General features: G+C 40.9%; 1 protein-coding gene across 1 annotated transcript in view; it reads left to right on the forward strand.

Annotated features, from left to right (window-relative positions):
* Positions 1 to 24,750, forward strand: part of RAD21L1 (RAD21 cohesin complex component like 1) — a 44,772-nt gene that overhangs the window by 19,293 nt on the left and 729 nt on the right. Inside the window, exons 6-13 of the mRNA XM_054980477.1 lie at positions 4,869 to 4,958; positions 6,124 to 6,228; positions 7,750 to 7,973; positions 13,688 to 13,775; positions 14,515 to 14,609; positions 16,241 to 16,339; positions 22,019 to 22,072; positions 22,965 to 23,042. Of these exons, the coding sequence (XP_054836452.1) occupies positions 4,869 to 4,958; positions 6,124 to 6,228; positions 7,750 to 7,973; positions 13,688 to 13,775; positions 14,515 to 14,609; positions 16,241 to 16,339; positions 22,019 to 22,072; positions 22,965 to 23,042 (833 nt within the window). The remainder of the gene's footprint in view (positions 1 to 4,868; positions 4,959 to 6,123; positions 6,229 to 7,749; positions 7,974 to 13,687; positions 13,776 to 14,514; positions 14,610 to 16,240; positions 16,340 to 22,018; positions 22,073 to 22,964; positions 23,043 to 24,750) is intronic.

The following is a 24,750-nucleotide window of genomic DNA, read 5'->3' on the forward strand; positions in this document are numbered from 1 at the left end:
TTAATTGTAAAAGAGAGGAGGACTGCTACAGCCTGTGCATTTTTGGAATTTGTTGTGTGATGACTCTTTGTATCACAATGAGTGCCTGCATTCCTGTTTTTTATTATCTCAGCTTATTTGTTCACTGGTTTTCAAATCTGTATTTACTGAACTCATAAAACTAGCTGAGGAAATGTGGTCCCTTCATTTCTTCTAATTGAATTAATGTTACTGTCCTCATCAAACCCTTTTTCATACTGGGAAGGTGTTCCAAATTTTGCACGAATGAGACTTCTATGTAATTTCTTCTAAATAATTAATCATAATGGCTTTCTCTGAGCATTGCATAAAGTATGCTTTTAAAAATGGCCTATGTTTGGCTTCCTAACCACAGTCAAAATTATTTACTTGATTGCTTTTCATTTTAAAGATACATTTATTTTTGTTTGAATGCCATTAGCATACCTGAAAACTGGGTTGAACAACCACAAATATTGTGGTGTTATTCCTACGACTTACTGTTTCTTTCCTATTGTGGCTCATCTTCCTGCCAGCCCAAAGCCACAACTTCCTTTGAAATGCCAGGGGTGCCCGATAACTGCTTTTCAGGTTACCCTAGTTAAGATGCAGAATCTTGCTTAACTGTGTAGCGTACTTAACCTTTTTGATATAACTTGAGGATGCAGTGTGTGACAAGACTTGATCATTCTATATGAATTATGTGCTGATTCAGATAGAGCATACTTGCATCGAAGAACAGCATGGAACGGGCAGACATCAGTTAATGTTATCTGTTGTGCTCCATGATGACAGCCATAAATGAGTTGTTAAGTGCAAAGGAAAATGGCTGTATCTGTATAAAGTAGTCAATGAATGAGGGACAACACCCACAGAATACCAAAAATCAGTTTCATATATTGATACACAATTTCAAATATTCCACAAAACGCCAGACTGGTCTGTTTCTTAAGGCAAGGATATAGCCATAAGGCGTACCCTGATGGAATGCTCTCAATCTGAGGCCGGCTGCGAACAGATTTCGCGCCTGCTTCTTCAGGAGCTTAGCACCATCAATAATAGACTTTAAGGGAAGATTGCGCTAGGGAATGAAGATTGCGCTAGGGAATTTGAACACTTCTAATAAATGCTGGAAATGCAGGAAGCATGAGGGCTCCCTCTACCACATGTGGTGGACGTGTGAGGTAGCTAGGCAGTACTGGGGGGAAATAATAAGAGAAATGAGTGAGATATTACAATTTCAAATTAATAAGAACCCAGAACTCCTGCTACTAAACTTGGGAATGGAGGGAATTCCAGCCCATCATAGGACGTTGATATTTTACATGACGGCAGCAGCTAGACTTTTGTATGCGCAAAAATGGAAAATACAAGAAGTGCCAACTATTGAAGATTGGATCCACAAATTGCTGTATATGGCAGAAATGGACAAAATGACAAGAAAATTGAGAAACCTGGACTCAGGACAGTTTAACACAGACTGGGAGAAGCTGAAACAATATTTGGAGAAGAAATGGGAGGTGGGAGGAGAACTGTGGCAGTTTGAGAACTACTGAAGTACAATAAAATGTAGAGGGGGGTGACTTTACCGGGGAGGAGAAGAGGTAAAAGAGAATTTCTAAGCAGTTATGATATTAGATTGATATATATAGAATAATAAATAGAATATTGATAGAAAATAATTAATCATAAGGGTTAACTATAAGGATTGATTAACTAATAATATTTTCTTTTTGATTCCGTACAGTGTACCAAACTGAATATGTTTATTTGAAGTTGTATATGAGTCAAATTGATTGATATCATATATAGACTTATGACTGAAGGGGAATAGAAATACTAATGTAAACAAATATAACTAAAATAGAAAGAAGAAGATAGAATGAATAACATATAGAGTATAAGTTAAACTGGTTGATTTATATGAATGTATGGTTTACATAGTTTATGATATATAGAAATATTTGAAAGTGAAATAATGAAAAATGGGATAAATTGTTTATCCATTATGGAAAATGGGACTCATAGTCAGGGTACAGAGTATTAAAAATAGTTAAAGAAGTATTGCTTAGAATAAAGGGAGAATATATATTTGTTAGATAGAGGAGATTAAAAGGAGTAAGGGAAAAGGGACAAAGGGTTGGAAAACTGTTGGAAGTCAACAAAAAGGGGGAGGAAAGGGAGGGGGTTAGAAATTGGGAAATGGGAATATTGACTGTAATGTGTAAACATTTGATCCTAACCCAATAAAAAATTTTTCAAAAAAAAAAATAGACTTTAAGGGAAACAAATCATTCCTGCGTCCCGGTAAAGGCGGCTTCCATGGGAAGTACACCGTTCCATCGTGAGAAACATTGAAAAAAACTCTGAATAAATTATTGCTTGGGAATTTAAAGGAAAACATAAGAGAAGCTTTTGGACTTTAAGCAGTTTTGGAGGGAGTTGATGTCTTCCGGTTCATTTATGAAAGATTCAGTATGAAATAGTATAATGAGACTAATTTTGTATAAATATGTTTAAGTATTTATGAGCACTTTGCACTTTGTATATTTTGTGGAATATTTGAAATTGTGTATCAATATATGAAATTGATTTTTGGTATTCTGTGGGTGTTGTCCCTCATAAATGAGTTGTTGGCACTAGCTTGGATGCTATTTGGAAGCGGGTCTTCTTCTCACAAAGCATTCCCACAACACTTCCTTTCTTGCATTCTTTCCTAAACTTGCTTTGCTAATGTATTTTTCGGAAGATCACAGTAAAGGCAGCGTAGCATCCATGTGGAAAGAAAGTCTAGATTTTTCCTGGTTCTACCCACATTGGCAAAATTTTCCTTGATCCCATATCCCATAGTGGCCAATCCTCCCTCCTTCACCACTGGAGGGCTTTGTTTAAGAATTGGCAATTGACATATCATTATAGCTTTATAAAATTAGAACAAGATGCCAGGTTCTCTGAATTCCCAGCTTTCATTGTTGAAAAGTAAGTCTCTAGCCCCTTTCATTGGAGAGAGATGACTTTCCCCTTATATTTCCGCATTGAAAAGAGCTAGAGACTTTTAAAAAATGAAACCTGGGAATTCAAAGGACCTGATACACAGATTGTTGTAACATTATAATGTAGTATATGTCAGTTGCCAAGTTTAAAAAGCACTGGAAAAGCCGCACTCCTAGTAGTATGGGGAGAATAATCACTTCAGGGGACTGGGGCAGGGAAAATACAGGGAAACCTGACATGTGGAAGCCCCATTGCTGCTGTGCTGTATCAGCAGGTGCAGCAGCAATGAGGAAATCACATAAGCCCATCCCTGCATGGAAAAACACCGACATCATGACATGTATAAGAGCACGTGGAAGTTGGGATAGAAAGCTGGAGTTCAGTTTCAATTGTAGGGACCCCAAGGGTTGTCTAGTCCAACCCCCTACACAATACAGGAAATTTACAGCTATCTCTGCCCCTACCTCCCCCAGTGACCCCAGATCTATGCCCAAAGGAAGGAAAAAACCTCCAGGATAACCAGCCAATCCAGCCTGGAGGAAAATTCCTTCCTGACCTCAAAGTGGCAATCAGCATTACCCTGGGCATATAAGAAAGGGCTTCGAGAGCCTAGCAACACCTCATCCCTTCATGTCCTCCCTCTCCTGATCGGCATATATTCACATAGAACTAAAACGAGACAAATTACATGAGGGCGCTCAAGTGAAGGGAGACACAACGTTAGCCAGGAAGACGAATTTTAAAAGATAGATCGGAAGGCTTTGTCAATTTCCTCTCTCTACAGAGCCACCTAGATGGCTCCTCAGAGGGTTTGTTTATTTTATCTTCTGGGTGGCACAGATAAAACAAACCCTCTGAGGAGTGATCTTGGGGGCTCTGTAGAGAGGGGAAATTGACAAAGCCTTCCGATCTGTCTTTTAAAACTCGGCTTCCTGGATAACGTTGCGCCTCCCTTCACTTGAGCATCCTCATGTAATTCGTCTCGTGTGTTTTAACTCATAGAGTCATGGAATGATCATAGCTGTCAGGTGGCCATCTAGGCTGTTCTTAAATAGCTCCGAGGAAGGAGAGCCCACCACCTCCTGAGGAACCCTGTTCCACTGAGGAACTGCTCTAACTGTTAGGAAGTTCTTCCTAATGTTTAGCTTAAAACTCCATTGTTTCTGGTCCAACCCTCTGAGGCAACAGAAAGCAATTCCACTCCATCCTTTATGTGACAGCCGTGCACACTCTGAGTGCAATCTGTCAACCAGTTACAGATCCACGTTACAATAGTAGGATCCAAACCACATTTTACCAACTTGCCATCAAGAATATCATGTAGGTGTATAGGTAGACAACTCTTCTTTAAGGATTCTGCTCCTATTCAAGGGCAACACATACTAAAGAAGATACCTTTTTGCTCTCAAGTGCATATTTTTAGACTGAGTTCAGATGTGTTGGTTAAAGTGCTTTTCAATCCCTACTCCAGTTGTTGGCGCATGCATATGAAAAACAGGCAGCTTTATAGACGTTTAAATGAATTTCTGAATCAAAAGATGACCATGCAGTTATGCTTACCTCACTACTGCATGTCCCGCTTCCTGTGCTTCACACAGTATTTGTGCAATTTCAGCCTTAGTTACGAGTCCTGTAGAAATGTCATGTTATTTGAATCATGGTTTTTATTTACACATACCAAAGCCACTGATTACCAAAGACTTCTATCCAACCTCATTAAGAGTCTTCAAGAAAGAGTACCACAACCCCTCCCTGCCTTTTTGGGAGTTTAAACACCTCTGTTGCTTCATAGTTAAGTCCCAAAGCAACTCCCTTGCAATTCTCTTTTTTTTATACATAGAAAGTGTAATACAATCTAACCGTCTTTTTTTTAAAAGATGATGTGCTAGGATCTGAGAATGCCCTCATTATAGACATGGAGGAAAAAATTCCTGTACCCGAAGAGCTTCCTGATGATGGCCAAGTAGGTGAGTTCATATTGCTTCTTCTGAATATTTTTGATAGGCAAGCTAGAAGTTATGTGGCCACCCACACCATGTTAGAGAAGAATTTGGCCATGGCATGTTGGGACCAGGCGATCGTGTCTCCCTCCACCTGGTTTTTCAAATGCCAAAACAGCCCCTTCACAGCTGTTTTGGTACTTGAAAAGTCACTGGGGTGAGGCAAGATCTCCTGGTACTGCTGCGCTGTGGATCTGATCAGGCCCTTGTGGCCCCTTTTAAATGGGCAAAATCCTCTCTAAAATGGTGTTGGTAGCCACAGGTCAAACCCAGAGTCACCATAAAGTCTTGTTTGGCCCTTAGCTCCTTCAACTAGAATGACTAGTTGAACAGATATCAGACTGCTTTCCATGTGAAGCCAGAAAGTGTTTTGGATTCTTTCCATTCGTGTCGCTTGTAAAGGAAAAACAAACTGAATGCACATTCTACCCAGTATTTTTTTTTAAAATGCTGTTTTAAAAGCCAAGGTAGGTTTTAATATTTGTGTTTTAGACTATGGTTGCCAATCTCCAGCTGGGGCCTGGAGATCTCCTAGCATTATTGTTGATCTCCAGACTACAGAGATCTTTTCCTCTGGAGAAAATGGCTGCTTTGGAGAGAGGACTCCACTGAAGCCCCTCCCCACCCCAAACCTTATCCTCATTAGGCTCCACCTCCAAATCTCCAGGAATTTCCCACCCCTAGTTTTAGACAGAGTTGAACATGCCTCTTGTGTGAAAATGCCCTTCCTGACCTCTTCCCCTTTTGAATTCTTTTCTTTTCTAATACAGTTTTATTTTTCTACTAATTATTTTTTACTAATTATTACTGCATTTTTTTTAAAAAAACATGGTTTTCTTACCTGAGGCACAACTTGGAAAGGTGGTTTCTTATTTATGTATGTATTTACATTATTTATAATCTTCCTTTCTCGCTGAGACTCAGAGCGGATTACACAGTTGACTGTGTACCATCTTTTTTTAAAGTCAGTTTTCTTCCAAGAGATCCACTGTTTAGCTTTTTTAAATCATGTTTGTGAAACACTGCATCTAACTGTACTACTCTTAATTGTACTGATTAATGTGTTTAAACACAGATATTATGTAGTGTATTGCGGCATACATTATGACTGATTATGGAGGATGTTTTACAGATTACCCTGGATCTAAGCAGGAAGCAAAAAGTCGTCAAATGATTGAAACTATATTATTGCCCAGTGAAGAACAAGGATTTATACTTGAACCAATTGATAACACAGGTTAGATTTGTCAAATTTCTTTTTTGAATCCTATTATATAAAAGGCAAGCCGTGTTGCCAATGACTCACTTTTTATTCTGGTAAGCCTGCACAGGAGCACAGGGATAAAAACTGAGTCATCAGCAACATGGCCTCCGGAGGCTGCAGCAGCAGGAAAGCCAGGTGAGGCGGTGCGTCCCTCCGGAGGTCCCGAGGCAGCTGCGGAGGTGGCAGGGAGGCATAGCACATCCCTCCCAACGTTTGCTAGAACCCATTGTATTTTTTCACACAACAGGCTTTGTTGCTAATTAAAATATAATATGTATCTAATGGCAAAGAAAAGCATTATATTTAATTGCGCTGTATTGTAACAAATTATATTGTTCACTCTAATGAAGTGATTACTCTCAGCAGCCACATGGAAGCATAAGTGCTTCTTTGACTGAACACAGGGCGATAAAACTTTTTACTATCAGGTCTGTTAAGCCAGACTCCCTCTGAGAGGAAGTGGACTCTCTGACAGCACGCTGTAATTTATGGGGGCCTGACACTCAGCTCACAGCTGACCAAGCAGAAATGTTTTTAGTTAATTTGCTTTATTGTATTAAAGTTTTAACTTTTGCTTATTCCAGAGATCAGTAAAAATTCTAATATACAGAATAAGCATACAGAACTAGTGAATGGAAAGAAGCCTTGCTGAATCAGACCAGGAGTCCATCTAGTCCAGCATCCTGTTTCATTGTTCCCTTTAGTCACCATGGCTAGTAGCCGTTGATAGATGTATCCTTCATGAATCTGTCTACTCCCCTGTTAAAGCTGCCTATGCTTCTGGCTACCACCACATCCGCTAGCAGCAACATTCCACGTTTTAATCACTCATTTCCATTTGTCCACCTTGAATCTACTGCCCAGCAACTTCATTGGATGCCCTTGAGTACTAGTATTTTGGGAATTGGAGAAAAAGTTCTCTCTGCCCACTCTCTCTGTCCTGTGCATAGTTTTATAAACCTCTAGCATGTCCCCTACTTAATTTTCTCTTTTCTAAACTGAAAAGTTCCACACGCTTCAGCCTTTCTTCACAGGTTAAGGTGCTCTAACCCGTTAAGAGCCCCGTGGAGCAGAGTGGTAAGCTGCAGTACTGCAGCCCAACCTCTGCTCATGACCTGAGTTTGATCCTGGCGGAAGCTGGGTTCAGGTAGCTGGCTCAAGGTTGAATCAGCCTTCCATCCTTCCAAGGTCGGTAAAATGAGTACCCAGTTTCCTGAGGGTAAAGTGTAGATGACTGGGGAAGTCAATGGTAAACCACCCCATAAAAAGTGCCAAAATAATGTTGTGATGCGACGTCCCCCAGTAATGACTCGGTGCTTGCACAGGGGGACTACCTTTGCTTTTAACTCATTAATGATCTTGGTTGCCCTCTTCTGTACTTTTGCCCCATTACACTTTTGAAAGCATGATGAGGATCTGAGCTAGGGTTGTGTGTGCCAAGGATTCCACAGGCTGGCCTGTAATGTGTCACTTGTGAATGTTTCTAACACCTAGTCCTCAAAAGGAAGCAAAGTACAAAAAGGAAGTTAATTGTTGATGCTGTGAAGGAGCTGAGCAAATCAACTATACAGAAGCAGCTGGATAACTACAAGGACACTATGACCACATTGGATATTGCACCCCCCACAAGAAGGCTGATGATTTTGCAGGAGCTGGGTAGTGTGGATAAGCTTTTCAACAGACCTACACAGCCTTTGATGAATGAGGACCTGCAACAGGTAACTCTTTATGACTTTGTGTTGATTCAATATGCTGTTCAGTCCTAAGAAGCCTTGTATGCTCGACACATAGACACCCACTTTACAAAGTTTGCTCGACAAATGGACACGCACTTTGCAAAGTCTGTCCAAGAACAAGATTATCAAAGTTACCTTTTTATTTTTTTATTTACATTATTTTATAGTCTGTCTTTCCCACAGAAACTCAAGTGCAAGTCAAAAGTCTGTTCCATGTCTGCTACTTGGGTTATCTGCTGCCTGAGGTATTAGGTGCTGACATTGGGATCTTTATGCTTGCAACGCAAAGTCACGTGCTCTGTCGCTGAACTGCTCACACACATTTTGTGCTCTGGTGCTAACAATATCCCCGCTTATCCAAGCAGTGAGGACATGCAGGAGCACTACCTGCGTTAAATCCCTTTGGATGAGAGCGCACTGGAGCATAATCCAGAGGAGTTAGCCGTGTTAGTCTGTAGTAGTCTGTTAGTCTGGAGCATAACGGCGCCTTTTCAATATTTGCTTTGTTTATAAACCTCCATCATGTTGCCCCTTAGTTATCTTTTCTCTAAACTAAAAAAACCCCAAACCTCTTAGCTTTTTTCTCACAGGGAAGGTGCTCCAGCTCCGTAATTATTTGGGTTGCTGTTTGTGCACCTTTACCCAGCACTACAATATCCTTTTTGAGATCTGACATCCAGAATTGTATATAGTATCCCAAAGTGCTTACTGCTCTAAGTCACTCTGAGGTTTTTATATAGGATTGGCTATAACTCTTAACAGTGAAATCCTAAACAGACTCAGAGGAGTTAGCCGTGTTAGTCTGTAGTAGCAAAATCAAAAAGAGTCCAGTAGCACCTTTAAGGCTAACCAATTTTATTGCAGCATAAGCTTTCGAGAATCAAGTTCTCTTCGTCAGATGCATGGACCAGTTTCTGTACCATGCATCTGACGAAGAGAACTGTGATTGTCGAAGGCTTTCACGGCCGGAGAACGATGGTTGTTGGGGGTTTTCCGGGCTGTATTGCCGTGGTCTTGGCATTGTAGTTCCTGACGTTTCGCCAGCAGCTGTGGCTGGCATCTTCAGAGGTGTAGCACCAAAAGACAGAGATCTCTCAGTGTCACTGAGAGATCTCTGTCTTTTGGTGCTACACCTCTGAAGATGCCAGCCACAGCTGCTGGCGAAACGTCAGGAACTACAATGCCAAGACCACGGCAATACAGCCCGGAAAACCCCCAACAACCATAGAACTGTGATTCTCGAAAGCTTATGCTACAATAAAATTGGTTAGCCTTAAAGGTGCTACTGAACTCTTTTTGATTTTCCTAAACAGACTGTGGAGTAACTCTACTTAGTATTCCACTGTAAATTATATATACATAGTGAGATGCCAGTAGGGCTGGTTCCCAAAGACTTCAGTCCCCGTTGTGCTGGGCACCTCATCCTTAGTGAAGCCCTGGGTGGCTTACCTTATCACTGGCTGGGTACCTAGTCCATCTGGGATAAAGGGGAAGGTCCTGACTTGCTTGTGTTGCCTCATATGGGAATGGTTTCCTGCAGTTGGAGGGGAGTCTTCCTGCCTCCTCCCTGTTTAAGTCTAGATATATTCCTGCTCCACTATGGTGACAGGGGCCAGGTTGTCTTATTTCATCCCATTACTCTACCTGCCGTGACTGGCCTGGTGGCTGCTCCACTGCCCCATGGGTAAAGCAAGTCCCGATCCCACTGTGTCCCGTGTCACTATCAGTTTGAGGCTGTTTAGAATTAGATCTGCCAGTTCTAGATTATGAAATTCTTGGATATTTGGGAGTGGAGCCTGGCGAAGGCTGGATTTAGGGAGTGGAGGGTTCTCCGCAGGGATGCGAGGTCATGGAATTCACCCTCCAGGGGAACTGATCTCTGTAGTCTGGAGATTAGGCTGGAGAGGGGGTTGGACTAGATGACCCTAGAGGTCCCTTACAACCCTATGATTCTATGTTTAGTTGTAATTCCAGGAGAACTCCAGGCTTCACCCAGAAGTTGGCAACCTTATTTAGAGTTGCCAACTGTGTGTGAAAAAATATCCTGTCTCTTTAATGGAGGCTTAATAAAAAGTTATTTAACAGTGATGTTACCTCCATACCATGAAAAGCTTCACCTGCCTGTTTCCATACATTAAGCCTCTATGAAAGAGAGAGGTTATTTTTATTTATCTATCTGTCTCTTATATTTATTTATTTATCTATCTATCTGTCCCCCTCACTCATCATTTCACATATATTTTATTGGTTCCTGAAAGTTTTTATTCAACAAACCAATGGTCATTAAAGGTTTTAGCTAGGGCTATATAGATGGTTCATCCTTTTAAAAAGCTTTGGGGTAGGAAGCAGTGCTGGGAGGTGAGAAATGTTTCTGGGAGGAAAATCCCTTAACTGTGCACATATAAAGGATGTTCAGTTTTTTTCTTAACAATGCTGCCACATGTTTCCTGTGACTGCTGGTGCTTTGGGACCAATTTTCTAGTTGGGGCTTATTTTAATTTCCAGAGTGATCAAGCAAATCAGATTTGACTATGGATTGATGTCACTGGGGGCAAATGAAGCCATTGGAATGAGGGCAATACATCCTGGACTAGTCATATGACTGTTCCTAAACAATAGACAATCACACAGTGCCCTCTGTTGGTGTCACTGAGGGCAATGAAGGCTGTTCAGGGCATTGTTAGTTATTTTTGTCGTTATTTCCAAAACATCACTGAAAACAGAGTGCCTTTTTGCTAGTTAAACATATGAAGCTCCCCGTGAGTCACACCATTCGTTTATTTGGCCTAGTACTGTCTGTTCTGATTGGCAGAGCTATAGGTCAGGCAGAAGTTGGGTTGTAAGGGACCTCTAGGGTCATCTAGATGAAATTCTGTATATTGATCCTGGAATATTCTATATGCAAAGCACCTGCTCTGTTGTCTTTGCAAAAATCCTTCCTCCAGTTGTATGAGCCTCAGTTTTATATTTCTATACATATGGGCTTGGATCCTGCTCTCAGTCAGGGATCTTGCCTGTCTCCCTCCTCTCCCAATAACGCATTGAATCTTCTGCACTTTTGTCTGGGAAAGAAAAACATGTTTTGTGCAGACAGAGAGTTCTTTACCATGTTGCATTGCTGCAGACTCCTCCTCCTCCACGTTAGTAGCGATTCACTCTGCTGAAGTGATTTTCAATTTTATTTCTGTATCAGCTGTAACAGAAACGGTGAAGCTGGCTGGGCCTCGCATCTGTGTAAGTGCTGTGCAATATATATGTGCACTACCACTCAGAGTGCAAGTTCTGTACAATAACACATGCTGCTCCCCCAGCACACAGCTGAAAGAGACCCAAAGGCAGACTTGTAGTATTGCAATCCTCAGTTTGGGCTTAAAAAATTTAAGGGTGTTGCCAAGTAGGCCCCCTCCCCTGCTTTAAAGCCTGCCATGGACTGTGTTAAAGTTTCCTGCGTTGCTGCTTTACCGCTACACCAAAGATTGCCCTGCACGTGTGTTCTGGTACACGTGTCAGTTTCCTGCCTGCGTGTTAATTACCTTGCTGCTGCAATAGACTGTGTAGCTCCCTGACTCCATGATTGGATAACTGCACAAAGGACTCTCTTCCTGGGCAAGCCCTGCCCTGACCTGTATCTGGACTTCCCAGTGTGTGTTTGGACTCTGTTACAAGTGTGCCCCGTGCCTGCAGTGCCATCTGCCACGGACCGTGCCTGTTCCCTGCTTTGGACTGTGTTTTGTGTGCTGTTTCCCCTGCCTCCATGGAAGGCTGCCTCATATGGGCCCAAGCCGCTGCTAGCAGCCGGGCGCCTGCCGGGGAAACCTCCAGCGAGCCTGGCTAGGCGCTCCCTGGTCAGTTCCCGCCTGGAGCCTCCCGCGGGCCGGTCCCCGAGCTTGCCCTCGCTACCGGGCAGCCTGCAAGCCAGCCCCAGCTATGCCCAGCCGGCATCCATGTTCTCAGGCAGCCAGAAGACCCAGGGAAGAAGACTGCTTTGAGAAGCCATTTCGGCAAAGCGGGCACACCACGTCCGCAGCGAGAGTACCTCGCCCCGCTCTGCATATCTTAGGAGCCGCCCCAGAGAAGGAACTAAGTGCCGACCATCCCAAGCACTTAGAGAATGCATCTCAAAGAAACCTCCGCATTCCAGAACTGATGACATCAGGGCAAGCCCTGTCTGCTGGAACATCCTTTCAGCCCACTCGGATTTCCCCCTCCCTCTTTTGTCCCCTCTTCCTGAGGTGTCACTTATCACAATCTGATTACCAAAGTGGCCCATCCAAGCCATTCAGTAACCCATTAGAGCCTTTGTTTTAATCTGTGAGAACCACCAAGTACAGCACCTGCCCCAGGGTACGTTTTGGGGTATTTAAGCCGGTCTCTCAGACCACATGGTGCGCGTGCCACCCTATCCAGAATTCCTTGCTGTCCGTCTGTGGTCCCAGTGCTGGCATTGGGCCACCCTCGCTGTTGTGTCTCTGCTTCGCTTCAGGATTGTGAGTATTCCCCACCATCGTTGGGAACCTGCTAATGCGAAAGTCTCTATATTTCCTATTCTGTATTTCTTAGGTCTTGTATGTTTTCTTGTATGTATGTGCAAGTTCAGGCTTACGCCACACTACTAGTAAAATACATGTGTTTGGAACTTATTTGTAGTCTGCCTCTTTGTCACTAGAGTGTCTGGAATCAGGACCTCCGTAAACATAGGTTAAGATCCGCGCTAATTTTAAGTTACAGACTGCTAAAGCTAATTTCCCCCATTAATAAGAGCAGTTCTGGTAACAAGGGAAAAGAACATAAGCCTCTGTGTGTGGGTGGGTGAGCAGAAACTTCTAGCTACATTTTGGCAACCACTACTAGTGGTATGTTGACACAGCCTGGTTGTGAGGGGATGGGCTACAAGTTTCCAAACAGGGTAAATGTGACCATGTAGGGGTAGGGTTGTCATTTTCCAGGTGGGGCAGGGTCTTCAGACTTACAGAGATCAGTTCCCACGGAGGACGTGGCAGCTCTGGAGGGCAGAATGTATGGACTCACATCCCCATTGAGCTTCCTTCCCTCCTCAGACTGTGCCCCCAAACTTCAGGTACTTCCCAAGCTGGAGTTCGCAACCCTATTAAGGGACCAGTTCTTGAAGCTCTTAAGGACTTCTCAAGCATTTTGCAGAAACAATACATCATCTTCCCATGTAACCCGTCTTGGTGGTTGGATTGCTTGGTTGCTCTTCGAGAAAAGAAGCTCTCTTAAGTAAACAACAGATCATGTTGACTTGCCAAGGAAAGAGATGGCTTTGGACTCATGTTTGAAATACATTTATCCGTCTCTACAGAAGCTTTTTGTGGCAAAAATAGATTAGGCAAGGCATGCATGCCTTTTTTGCCCACCTTTCTTACTGTGTCTCTAAGGGAATTAGACAATATCTAAAGCAATGCAATAAAATAGCTTGATACATTCAATAAAAAGGGCAACAGGAGGACTAGGATTGCAAAAATTAGACAGAATGCAAAAAAAGTATCACACGTGACATATCATAAACAAATGTATAAAATGGAATTGTAAAATCAGAATACAGTGCAATAAAAGCATTTGTCATATGAGCTCAGTTGGAGATGTTATAATTTGTCATGAGGAGTTATTGCTTAATAATTATTGCAAAGTTCATATTGTGGAATTACCAAGAAAAAGAAAAGTTTGTGTTTTAACAGCTATTTGCTAAAAGCCTCAGAAATGGAAGAAAAAGGATGCAGCAAAAGCATCAAGCACAGGGCAAAAACCAAGAACAAGGTCTTCAAGGTGAGATTTTAGAATTTTCCCATTTCCAAGTAATCCTTTTAATTTACCAATCTGCACTTCTTTTCCAAATATATTCACTTAATGTTGCAAAAGCTACAAATTCAGTAGGTATGATTGTAAAGAAGCAGATGCTTAAATATTGGAGATACTTGACTATGTGGTGGAGGAAAGTGCCATCAAGTCATAGCTGACTTATGGTGACCCCCCCCACCCCTTTGCTGGGTTTTTCAGGGCAAGAGACTAACAGAGGTGGTTTGCCATTGCCTGCCTCTGCAACCCTGGTCTTCCTTGGAGGTCTCCCATCCAATTACTAACCAAGGCCACCCTTGTTTAGCTTCCAAGCTTGCCTGGGCTATCCAGGTCAGGGCATCTGGCTGTCTAATATACTGTATAAATGTAAGTGCTCTTTGGGAGGTTTGGGGGAGAAAATAAGGCAGTGTCTTCAAGAACCCTGGCTTTGGCATGGAGCTGGATCAGACCTTGGGGTAACTTGTCACAGGCAGGAGGTATATTTGCCCAGCAATGTCCTGGAAAGTATTGTAAATATTTTATAATGGCTACTATTAACAGAAGTAGATAGTTTGTCAGTGTAAAACACGTGTGGAAAAACACAGGCAGAGTAAAACACGTGTGGAAAAACAGCATGTCACATATATGATTAGGCTCCATCAGTTATAAGTGGTGGCAATTAATTGCTATGGGGAAGAGAAGTTAAAATTTTGTTTTATTATCAATACAGAGTTGCCTGTCATAGAAAGTCAAAGCCATTCTGCGCTTCAGTCTGAGCTTTTGGACGAAGACGAAAAGGATAACAGTAAAACTGCTGAAACTATGGTAGGAATTTCCTATTCAAACCAAAATTGTTGTACTTAGAAATACAACAGTGGTGGGTGTTTTCCTCAAGGCTCTGATAGAATTTCGGATTTTCTTGATTCAAGATAAATCCTCATTAGAGGCTGGACTGCTTTGGATTTCCTGCTTGAATAGGGCATTGGACTAAAGTCCCTTCTAACTTTCTGACAAACCTTCCTGATATCTTCTCTGACCAAGAAGCAAGCCAAAAATGAGACAAACACCCACCTATGAACAACAGGACATGCACAGTAGCATGGCTCGCATGGTAAATGTCTAGTTTCCTCACTCTCCAGTGTCTCCACCCTTCACACTACGCTACTCCTGGGGGGCAAGGGATCCCCCCCCAGGAGCAGCATTTGCAATGGGAAATCATCAAAAAAATTCCACCTTCTGTTACTGGAAGTTTTCCATGGGATCCACCCCAGTGTAATGCGCCATGCTCCTTAGAGCCGAACTAGACATTACAAGAAACCATGAACTGCACTACTTGTGGATGGAAATGTGCGTGGGATTGTAAGTCTTGTTGGAAGTAATGCAGTGATGGCAGACATCTGCGCTTGAATGTCTGTTCCAGTGTAGATCAAGATGGGTAGTCGTGTTTGTCTGTAGCAGTAGAAAAGAGCAAGAGTCCAGTAGCACCTGTAAAACTAACAAAATTTGTGGTAGGGTAGGAGCTTTCGTGAGTCACTGCTCTCTTCTTCAGATACTATATCTGAAGAAAGGAGCTGTGACTCACATCACGAAAGGTCATACCCTGCCACGAATTTTGTTAGTCTTACAGGTGCTACTGGACTCTTGCTCTTTTCTACTGTTCCAGTGTAGAGTCTGATGCACATTAAACCTCTGCCCTCTCTGCTCAGACTAGTTAAGAGTCTGCACTTCCAGTTGCCATTTTATTTCTTTTTTCCCTGATGGAAAGAAAATTGGGTAACAGTTGTAAAGAAGATTCTGGAAAACTGGCCTCAGCAGCAGAACAGTAATACATGAGAATCAAACCTGACAGATTACCGCATCCTGAAAAGCAAGTCCCATCAGCTTCCTTCAAGAAGGAAGAAAACAGATTTCGTAAAGGAAGAACTCATTCCATTCATTTTTAAACATGTTTTATCCTGTTGATTTAAGCCATATTGAGCCTCTGCTGATGGGGGTGTTGTGGTGGAGTGCAAGATATGTTTTCCAAACTAAATTCCTACAAGGCTTAATCTTGGGGACCTTAGAAAATCCTCAAGATGTGTCAGGTCAGCAAAGATGCATGTATTTATGCCCAGGTCTAGTGAAGGTGATGATAGCTTTTCCCCTTCTTTACTAATGTTAGTTCTTAAGAAACACTGTTAGGGGAAAGAAGGGTAAAGGAAGGCACATGTTTCAAATAATTTTTATAATGAAAAATAGGGGTATTACACTCTTAGACTTTCTTGTAATGAGTCCAACTATTAAGCTTCTCTCTCTCCACATCTCTCATAGAAGAAATGAATGTGTCTGGGGAAGAAATGAATGTGCCTTGGGATCACAAAGTTCAACACACATAGTCTAGCCTTAATTTTTTCCTACTATGAATGTATGGGTTAAAATAGCATAATGAAAAGTAAACTTTATTTACATAATATCAGGAAACTGTCGATGTGCTATCTGCTTTGTTGGACGGTTCTTTAGTTGACTCCTCAGGAAGAGAACAAGAAGGAGAGAAGGAGCAAATGGAGGTAGAAAATGTAAGTCTGGTCATTTATTCTAAATTCTATAAGGCCTCTTCCACCTCAGTGATTCTATTATGTCTTCTTGTCTGTAATTCCTTGAAATCTTAAGCATTTAAGATAGTTAAAATTGCTGGGTTTAGCATGCATTGGTGCTGGATTATGTCCAGCATATATAGTGCTTATGCGGAACATATATCAAAAAGGAGTAGCTATTGAAGTGAAAAAAGGCGTGGAAACGATTAGTAGTGAATTACAAGGAACGCAGCAGAGAGTTAAAACAGTAGAAGACGCGATGGAGAATTTAATAGATACGCAACAAACAGAGATGAGACTGGTGAAGGGGAGGATTTCAGTTGCAGAAACTAAACACATGGAGAAGCAGCTTCGTTTTCGTGGTCTGCCAGAAGTGGAAGGGAAGTCAGCGCAAGAACAGATGACTGAGGTGTTGGCTGATTACCTGGGGAAGGAGGAGGAGGAAATTGTGGCTATCCTAGATGTGGCGTACCGTGTGAACTCGAGAATTGCAACCCAGAGGAAACTACCAAGGGATGTGATTGTGCAGTTTACAACTAGAAACATGAAAGAGAGGATTGTGACAAAACAATTTCAAGATCCATTGGAGATTGATGGCAAGACGATTATCATAATGAAGGAACTGCCCAGATCAGTGTTAATGGACAGGAAAAAATATAGAGTGCTAATTCAGACTTTGAAGGACATGAATATCAGATACAGATGGGAGTTACCGGAAGGAGTGTCCTTTGAGTTTGGAGGGGCAAAAAAACGCATCAGATCTGAGCGGGAGATGGAGAGATTTATCAAGGACAATGAAAAAGACTTACCAACAAAACCATGAATATGGAGTGTAAAGTATTATCTTGGAATGTAAATGGACTAAACTCACCGAATAAGAGGAAAAATATTTTTCATTGGCTACTAAAACAAAAATGTGATATTGTTTGTTTGCAGGAGACCCATATTAGAAAACAGGATGTAAAATATTTAAAATCTGGAAAATTGGGCAAAGAATTTGTAGCGGCCTCTAACAAGAAAAAAAGAGGAGTGGTGTTGTACATAAAAGAGGAGCTGCAGCCAAAATTTGTTATGAGAGATGTGGAAGCTAGATTTGTAGCAGTGGAATGTAATTGGAATTTAAAGAGAGTGTTGGTAGTCGGACTTTATGCACCTAACGGTGCAAAGGAAAGCTTCTTTGAGGATTTAAGGAAGCATTTAGACGATCTTGTATATGACCAGATAATTCTTGCTGGAGATTTCAATGGAGTGACAGATTTGGAACTAGACAAAAAGACTACAACAGCACAAAAGAAAAGAGGACTATTGCCAAAGCTTTTTTTTGAGTTGATTCAACAAGAGACTCTCGAAGACGTATGGAGGAGAGAATATCCTAAAACCAAACAGTTTACTTTTTATTCTGCAAGGCATCTTACATTATCAAGAATTGATATGATCTGGGCCTCAAAGGACTTAGCGTTATGGACTAAGGAGGTAGAAATAATGCCGATGGTAGGCTCAGATCACAATCCAATCATGTGGAAACTTGGAAAAAGGAGAAAAAGGAAAGCCTGGAGAATAAATGAGGACTTGTTACAGGAAAGTGAGAATATGGAAATATTGAGAAGAGAGACAAAGTTTTTTATACAATACAACGTGAATAAAGAAGTACCAACCAGTAAAGTTTGGGACGCGTACAAGGCGGTTGTAAGGGGCATACTAATGGACTTAAATGGCAGAGCAAGGAAAAAGAAAGAGGAGAAAAGACAAGAGATTGAGGAGAAAATAAAGGCCAAAGAAGTACAGTTAAAAAAGAGACCAGGGAAAAAGAAAATACATCAGGAAATCAAAATTCTTCAAGAACAGTTAACAGCAATGAGTAATAAAGAATTGGAGTGGAACCTTAAAAGACTGAATCAAAAAGCTTTTGAGGGTGCTAATAAACCTGGGAAATATTTGGCATGGCAATTGAAGAAGAAAAGGGAAAAGAAAATAATAAATAAAATTTGTGAAGAAAATAAAACGTACCTGGAGCAAACTACCATTAGTAGAGCCTTTTATAAATTCTATGCTAAGCTGTATAATAAAAAAGAAGTAACCAAAGAATCAATAGCATCATATTTGGAGAAAACCAAACTTCCAGAGATTTCGGAAGCTTGGAGAAATAAGTTGAACAGTGAAGTAACTGATGAGGAAATAAGTAAGGCAATACAATTCGCAAATCTAGGAAAGGCGCCAGGGCCAGATGGACTTACGGCTAAATTTTATAAGACAATGGCCAACGAACTGGCACCATTCCTAAAAGAGGTGATGAACGGAGTTTTTAGGGATCAAAGAATTCCAGACACTTGGAGCGAAGCGAATATATCATTGATCCCAAAAGAGGGCCAAGATCTGACTAACGTGAAAAATTACAGGCCTATATCATTACTTAACAATGATTATAAAATTTTTGCGAAGATATTGGCGGAGAGACTGAAGGGGTGGCTCTCGGAAGTCATAGAGGAAGAACAAGCAGGCTTTTTGCCGGACAGACAAATAAGAGACAATTTAAGGACAGTGATCAATGCTATTGAATACTATGACAAGCGTTGTGATAAAGAGGTTGGTTTCTTCTTTGTAGACGCTGAAAAAGCGTTTGACAATTTAAACTGGGATTTTTTGTTTGCCACTATGGAAAAGCTACAATTGGGAGAAAGATTCATCAGAGCAATTAAAGAAATTTATAGAGACCAGACTGCAGCAATTGTAGTGAATGATGAACTGACCAAGAAATTGACGATTAGTAAAGGAACAAGACAAGGTTGCCCGTTATCTCCATTGTTGTTCATTTTAGTATTGGAGATTCTGATGATACAAATACGACAAGATGAGGAAATACGAGGAATAAAAATAAAGGACTATTCATACAAGGTTAGAGCATTTGCAGATGACATAATGTTAATTGTAGAAGATCCATTGGAGAACATGCCAAAAGTGATAGATAAGATCAAGGAGTTTGGTGACTTGGCAGGTTTCTTCATTAACAAAAAGAAGTCAAAGATATTATGTAAAAACATGACTAAGCAGAAACAACAATTGTTAATGGAAACAACGGACTGTGAAGTAACTAGTAAGGTGAAATATTTGGGAGTTGAGCTGACTGCAAAAAATATAGATTTGTTCAAGAATAATTATGAAAAATTATGGACTCAGATAGAGAGAGACTTGATCAAATGGAATAGACTGAATTTGTCATGGTTGGGCAGGATTGCAGCAGTTAAGATGAATGTGTTACCAAGAGTAATGTTTTTGCTACAGACAATACCAATCATCAGAGACTCTAAGCAATTTGAAAAATGGCAGAGGAAAATATCAGATTTTGTTTGGGCAGGCAAGAAGCCTCGAGTGAAAGTAAAAGTTCTACAAGATGCAAAGGAAAGAGGCGGAATGCAACTGCCCAACCTGAGACTTTACCATGATGCAATCTGCCTAGTTTGGTTAAAAGAGTGGATGACATTAAAGAATAAGAAACTATTAGCCCTAGAGGGATATAAAAAAATTTTTGGATGGCACGCATACCTATGGCATGACAAAGTAAAGGTCAACTCGATGTTCCTGCATCATTTTGTAAGGAGAAGTTTATATATAATCTGGAAGAAGTACAGAATTTACCTACAAGAAGGAACCCCCTTGTGGGTGGTTCTATATGAGGTGATAGATCCGAGAGCTGTTGATAATGAACAACAATGTTTAACGTACAAAGAAATAACTAAAACTGAAGTATCTAAACTTAGAATAAAGACGCAAGAGGAACTATCACCTAACTATGATTGGTTCCAGTACAGACAGATTAGAGACTTATATAATTCGGACTCTGCAAAAGGGGGCATACGAACAGAGAACTTGGAACTAGAGCAGACCCTTCTTAAAGAAGACAAGAAAAGAATATCCAAGGTATACCAAGTATTGTTGAAATGGTACACTGAGGATGAGATAGTTAAAACACAGATGGTGAAATGGGCTATAAATTTCAATAAAGAAATAACAATGGAGGCATGGGAATACTTGTGGAAAACTACAATGAAGACAACGACATGTATTAATATTAAAGAGAACATTTTCAAAATGATCTATCGTTGGTACATGACACCAAAGAAGATTGCGCTAGGGAACTTGAACACTTCTAATAAATGCTGGAAATGTAGGAAGCATGAGGGCTCCCTCTATCATATGTGGTGGTCGTGTGAGGTAGCTAGGCAGTTCTGGGGGGAAATAATAAGAGAAATGAGTGAAATTTTACAGTTTCAAATAAATAAGAACCCAGAACTCCTGCTGCTAAACTTGGGAATGGAGGGAATTCCAGCCCATCATAGGACGTTGATATTTTATATGACTGCAGCAGCTAGACTTTTGTATGCGCAGAAATGGAAAGTACAAGAAGTGCCAACTATTGAAGATTGGATCTACAAATTGCTGTATATGGCTGAAATGGACAAGATGACAAGAAAACTGAGAGATCTGGACTCAGGGCAGTTTAACACAGACTGGGAGAAGCTGAAACAATATCTGGAGAAGAAGTGGGAGGTGGGAGGAAAACTGTGGCAGTTTGAGAACTACTGAAGTACAATAAAAGTATAAAAGAGAGGGGTGACTTTACCGGGGGAGGAAGAGAAATGTGAATTTATAAGCAGTTAGATTAATTAATTGATTGAGATATATATATAGATATGTAAAGGTTAATTGATAGAATATTGATAGAGAATAATTAACGGTTTAAACATGAGGATTGAGTAATTAACAATATTTTTTTTTTTTACTTGATAAGACTTATATGCACCAAACTGAATGTATAGAAGAGTTAAAACGACTGACTATGTGATGAGTTATATAGAAATACTATAAAAAGAAGAAATGATTAATATATAGAGAACAAATCAAATTGTTTGATTTAAATGTGGGAAATTTTTATGGTTTATGATATATAGAAATATTTAAAATTGGAAAATGGGATAAATTGTTTATCTAAAGAAGTATAGTTTGGATGTATAATAAGTAAAAGAGTTAAAGATGTACTGCTTAATATAATGGAGAATATAGATTTGTTTTAGACAGAGGAAATTAATAGAAGTAAGGGAAAAGGGACAGAGGGTGGGAAAGCTGTTGGAAGTCAACAAAAGGGGGGGAAAGGGAGGGGGTTAGAAACGAAAAATTAGGGAAAAATTGAATGTAATGTAATGTAAAAATATTAATGTTCTAACCCAATAAAAAAATTTAAAAAAAAAAAAAAAAAAGGAGTAGCTATTCAAGAGTGGAACTATGCTTAGGTATCTTAGAAAAATTCCATGAATCAAGGGTATAAATGGTGGAATAACACTTGTTATGGATAGCTAACTATGATTGTAGATTAATTTATTTCTGTGTACGTTTTCTCCCTGTTTTTAACTTTGCAGTAAAAGTTACGTTGACATGGTAGATTGTGGAAAGCAATTGCCCTCTCCTCCAGGAGCCTCCTGCACATACTTTCCCCCAATGCCACTGTTGGTGTCAAGGAATATTGTGGAACAAGATGCTGTGCCACATGGGGAGCTGCTGTCAGGAGGAAACTCAGCACGAATCTCCCTCTTCCATAAGAACAGGGATTAAATCATTCTTAGAATGGGAAGGGAAAGCAATTCCTGATGTTTCTCCTCCTCTTTTCAGCTCCCCATGCTGCATGGCATCTTCTTGCCCTTGACCCTTATCACTGGCCTGGAGGTAGGGTTGCCAGCCTCCAGGTAATGGCTGGAGATCTCCTGGAATTATAACTGGTCTCCAGGCCACAGAGATCAGTTCACCAGGAGAAAATGGCTACTTTGGGGGGTGGACTCTATGGAATTATGCCATGCCAAGGTCCTTTCCCTCTCCAAGCCCCACTTTCTCCAGGTTTCTACAGCTTTCATCCCCCAGATCTCCAAGAATTTCCCAGCTGGGAGCTGGCAACCCTACCTGGAGGGGGAAGTTGCAACAGGCTGCTGGAGAGAGGAAAGCCAACGAAAATTTGAGTTTATTAGTGACTTAACTTTGGATCCAACCCATTAAGATAAATTAATAGAACTTAAAAATGGCAAGCTGATAATTAAGACGGTCTAACATATCCTAGAGTTTGTCCTTACCTACTGCTTAAACTAAGCCTAAGTGCATGTAACTATCTGCACATATCATCCCATTATCTGTGTGACCCCTCTGTCTTAAATTGCAAGCTTCTTGGGCCTGGGATTTGTTACTTGCTTTAGTTACTTCATGAAGCACCATGTACGTTAATACCGCTACTATAACGACTTCAAGTATTTGCTGACTTCCATTATTGGCTGGTATTTTATTTCATTCCAAAAGGTCAACATTCGTACATTCATAGTGTTTGTTAAGCATTTCAGTTATTTGAAAAATTACAACCTTTAAAAAAGATCTTTCATGGAAATTATGTTCTTTGCAGGGTTTATACTGGTAAGACACACACACACACCCCAATTTAAACATTCATTCAGAAATCATCTGTTTCATCATCACAGGGATAATACAGCAGAAGGAAAGACAAAGGTTTATTTTTGTGCAAACATTTATCTTTGTGCACAGCTTATTGCAAGCTCTGTGTCAATCTCCTATGCAGGAACTTCACGAGAGCAGTCTAGATTGTGAAGAAAAGAGGAGGAATAAGAGAACTTTAGCATTATTAAATACTTTTCGGGTGAGACATCTTTTTGTTACTTTGTCTTACTATTTTGCAAAGGAATTTGTGTGAGATCAGCTATTCCTCAAATAAAATCAAAGGTTACATTCCAGTTCCATTATAAATGTAAAATGTCCCATATGCATGTATTTTTGATGCGCTTACATATCTTATAATTCCAGCTTCTATCTCTGTCAACCTATCTTTCCTCTGCACAATGCCTGCTTGTCCCTGAGGGGCCATATACAAGTGTGACTAACGCAGCTATGCAGGTGATACAGGTGATACTATGCAGGTGATACTTCTCTGAGCAAAGGGAACGCATTTGCTTGGATCCCATGGCATCATTCTGCTTGCACTTTTAGCATTTATTTATTTATTTTATTTATGTCATTTATATTCCGCCTTTCTCACTGAGACTCAAGGCAGATTACATAGGCCATTTCCACACGGCTTACCTTATTCTGCAAAATAGCAAAATCTCGCGAGAAATTGCTGTTATCGCGTCTTCTTGTGCGATAACAGCGTCTTCTCGCGTGATAACAGTGTCTTCTCGCAAGATTTTGCTATTTTGCAGAATAAGGTAAGCCGTGTGGAAACAGCCTTAGTGTGAGATTAGTACAATCAATGGCAAAGACAAGGGCAGGCATTTCCATACAGTGTCAAGAACATTTCCATAAACAATGTCATGGGGTAAAAGAGTATAAGTTTACAAAGACATAGTATTAGCAAGGATCCAGTATGGGGTTGAGGAATTGCTGAAACAGAACATAATCAATTCTAGGACTTACATTGAACAACATAAAGCACAGGTAGGATATAGGAGTACATATTTAAAGCAACAATTAATATGTAAGGCAACATAATGGTGAAATCTATGGTTTCTAACTCATTTGCGAAACATCTGGGATCCCTTTCCTACAATACCACCCTCTTAGCTGAGAAAAAGTCCTTTTTGAATAACTCAGAGCCGAACTAAAAGTGACGTCTTACACAGGTTGGACACTAGTCGGCTTCCCTCAAGTTTTGATGGGAAATGTAGGCATACTGGTCTTGCAGCTGTAATGGAGAGCCAAGCTGTAAAACCAGGACGCCTACATTTCCCATCAGAACTTGAGGGAAGCCGACTAGTGTCCAACCTGTGTAAGACGTCACTTGTAGTTTGGCTCTCAGTTTTGCATTGTTTGTGGAAAGCCAGGAGTGTGGGGGCTCCTGGCCGTTCCATAGGGTAGGGGCCACCACAGAGAAGGCCCATGTATGGGCTGCTGTTGATTTCGCCCATGCACAGGCTGGCACCTGCAGGAGACCCTGTTCAGATGAGCGAAGCTGCCGTGGAGGAACATAGGGAGGGAGGCGGTCCCATAGGTAGGCTGGACTAAGGTCGTGAAGGGCTTTGCATGTAATAACCAGTACCTTGAACTGAGTGCAGGCAGATCGTTGTTGGTGTCCCACAAGAGCTTAGTGGGGGTTTCTGTCTCCTGTTTTCTGCAAGAGATTACAGAAGCAGCACCTGTAAAAGGGAATAATGCTTGAGCACAACACAAATTATTGTGCTTGCACAGATATAATACACTAATGGAACTACAGTTAGATCGTTAAAGCGCTGCATAGGATCCAAGCCATTGTGTCAAGAAGCCCTGTTAGCAGCGCTCTTGCTGCAGGCTGGTGAAAGGATTGTGTGTCCCACCCCGCCTCCTTTTCTGCCGGTAACACTAAAAGAATAGAC

This window comes from Eublepharis macularius, chromosome 5 (genome assembly GCF_028583425.1).
Source record: "Eublepharis macularius isolate TG4126 chromosome 5, MPM_Emac_v1.0, whole genome shotgun sequence".
NCBI lineage: Eukaryota > Metazoa > Chordata > Lepidosauria > Squamata > Eublepharidae > Eublepharis > Eublepharis macularius.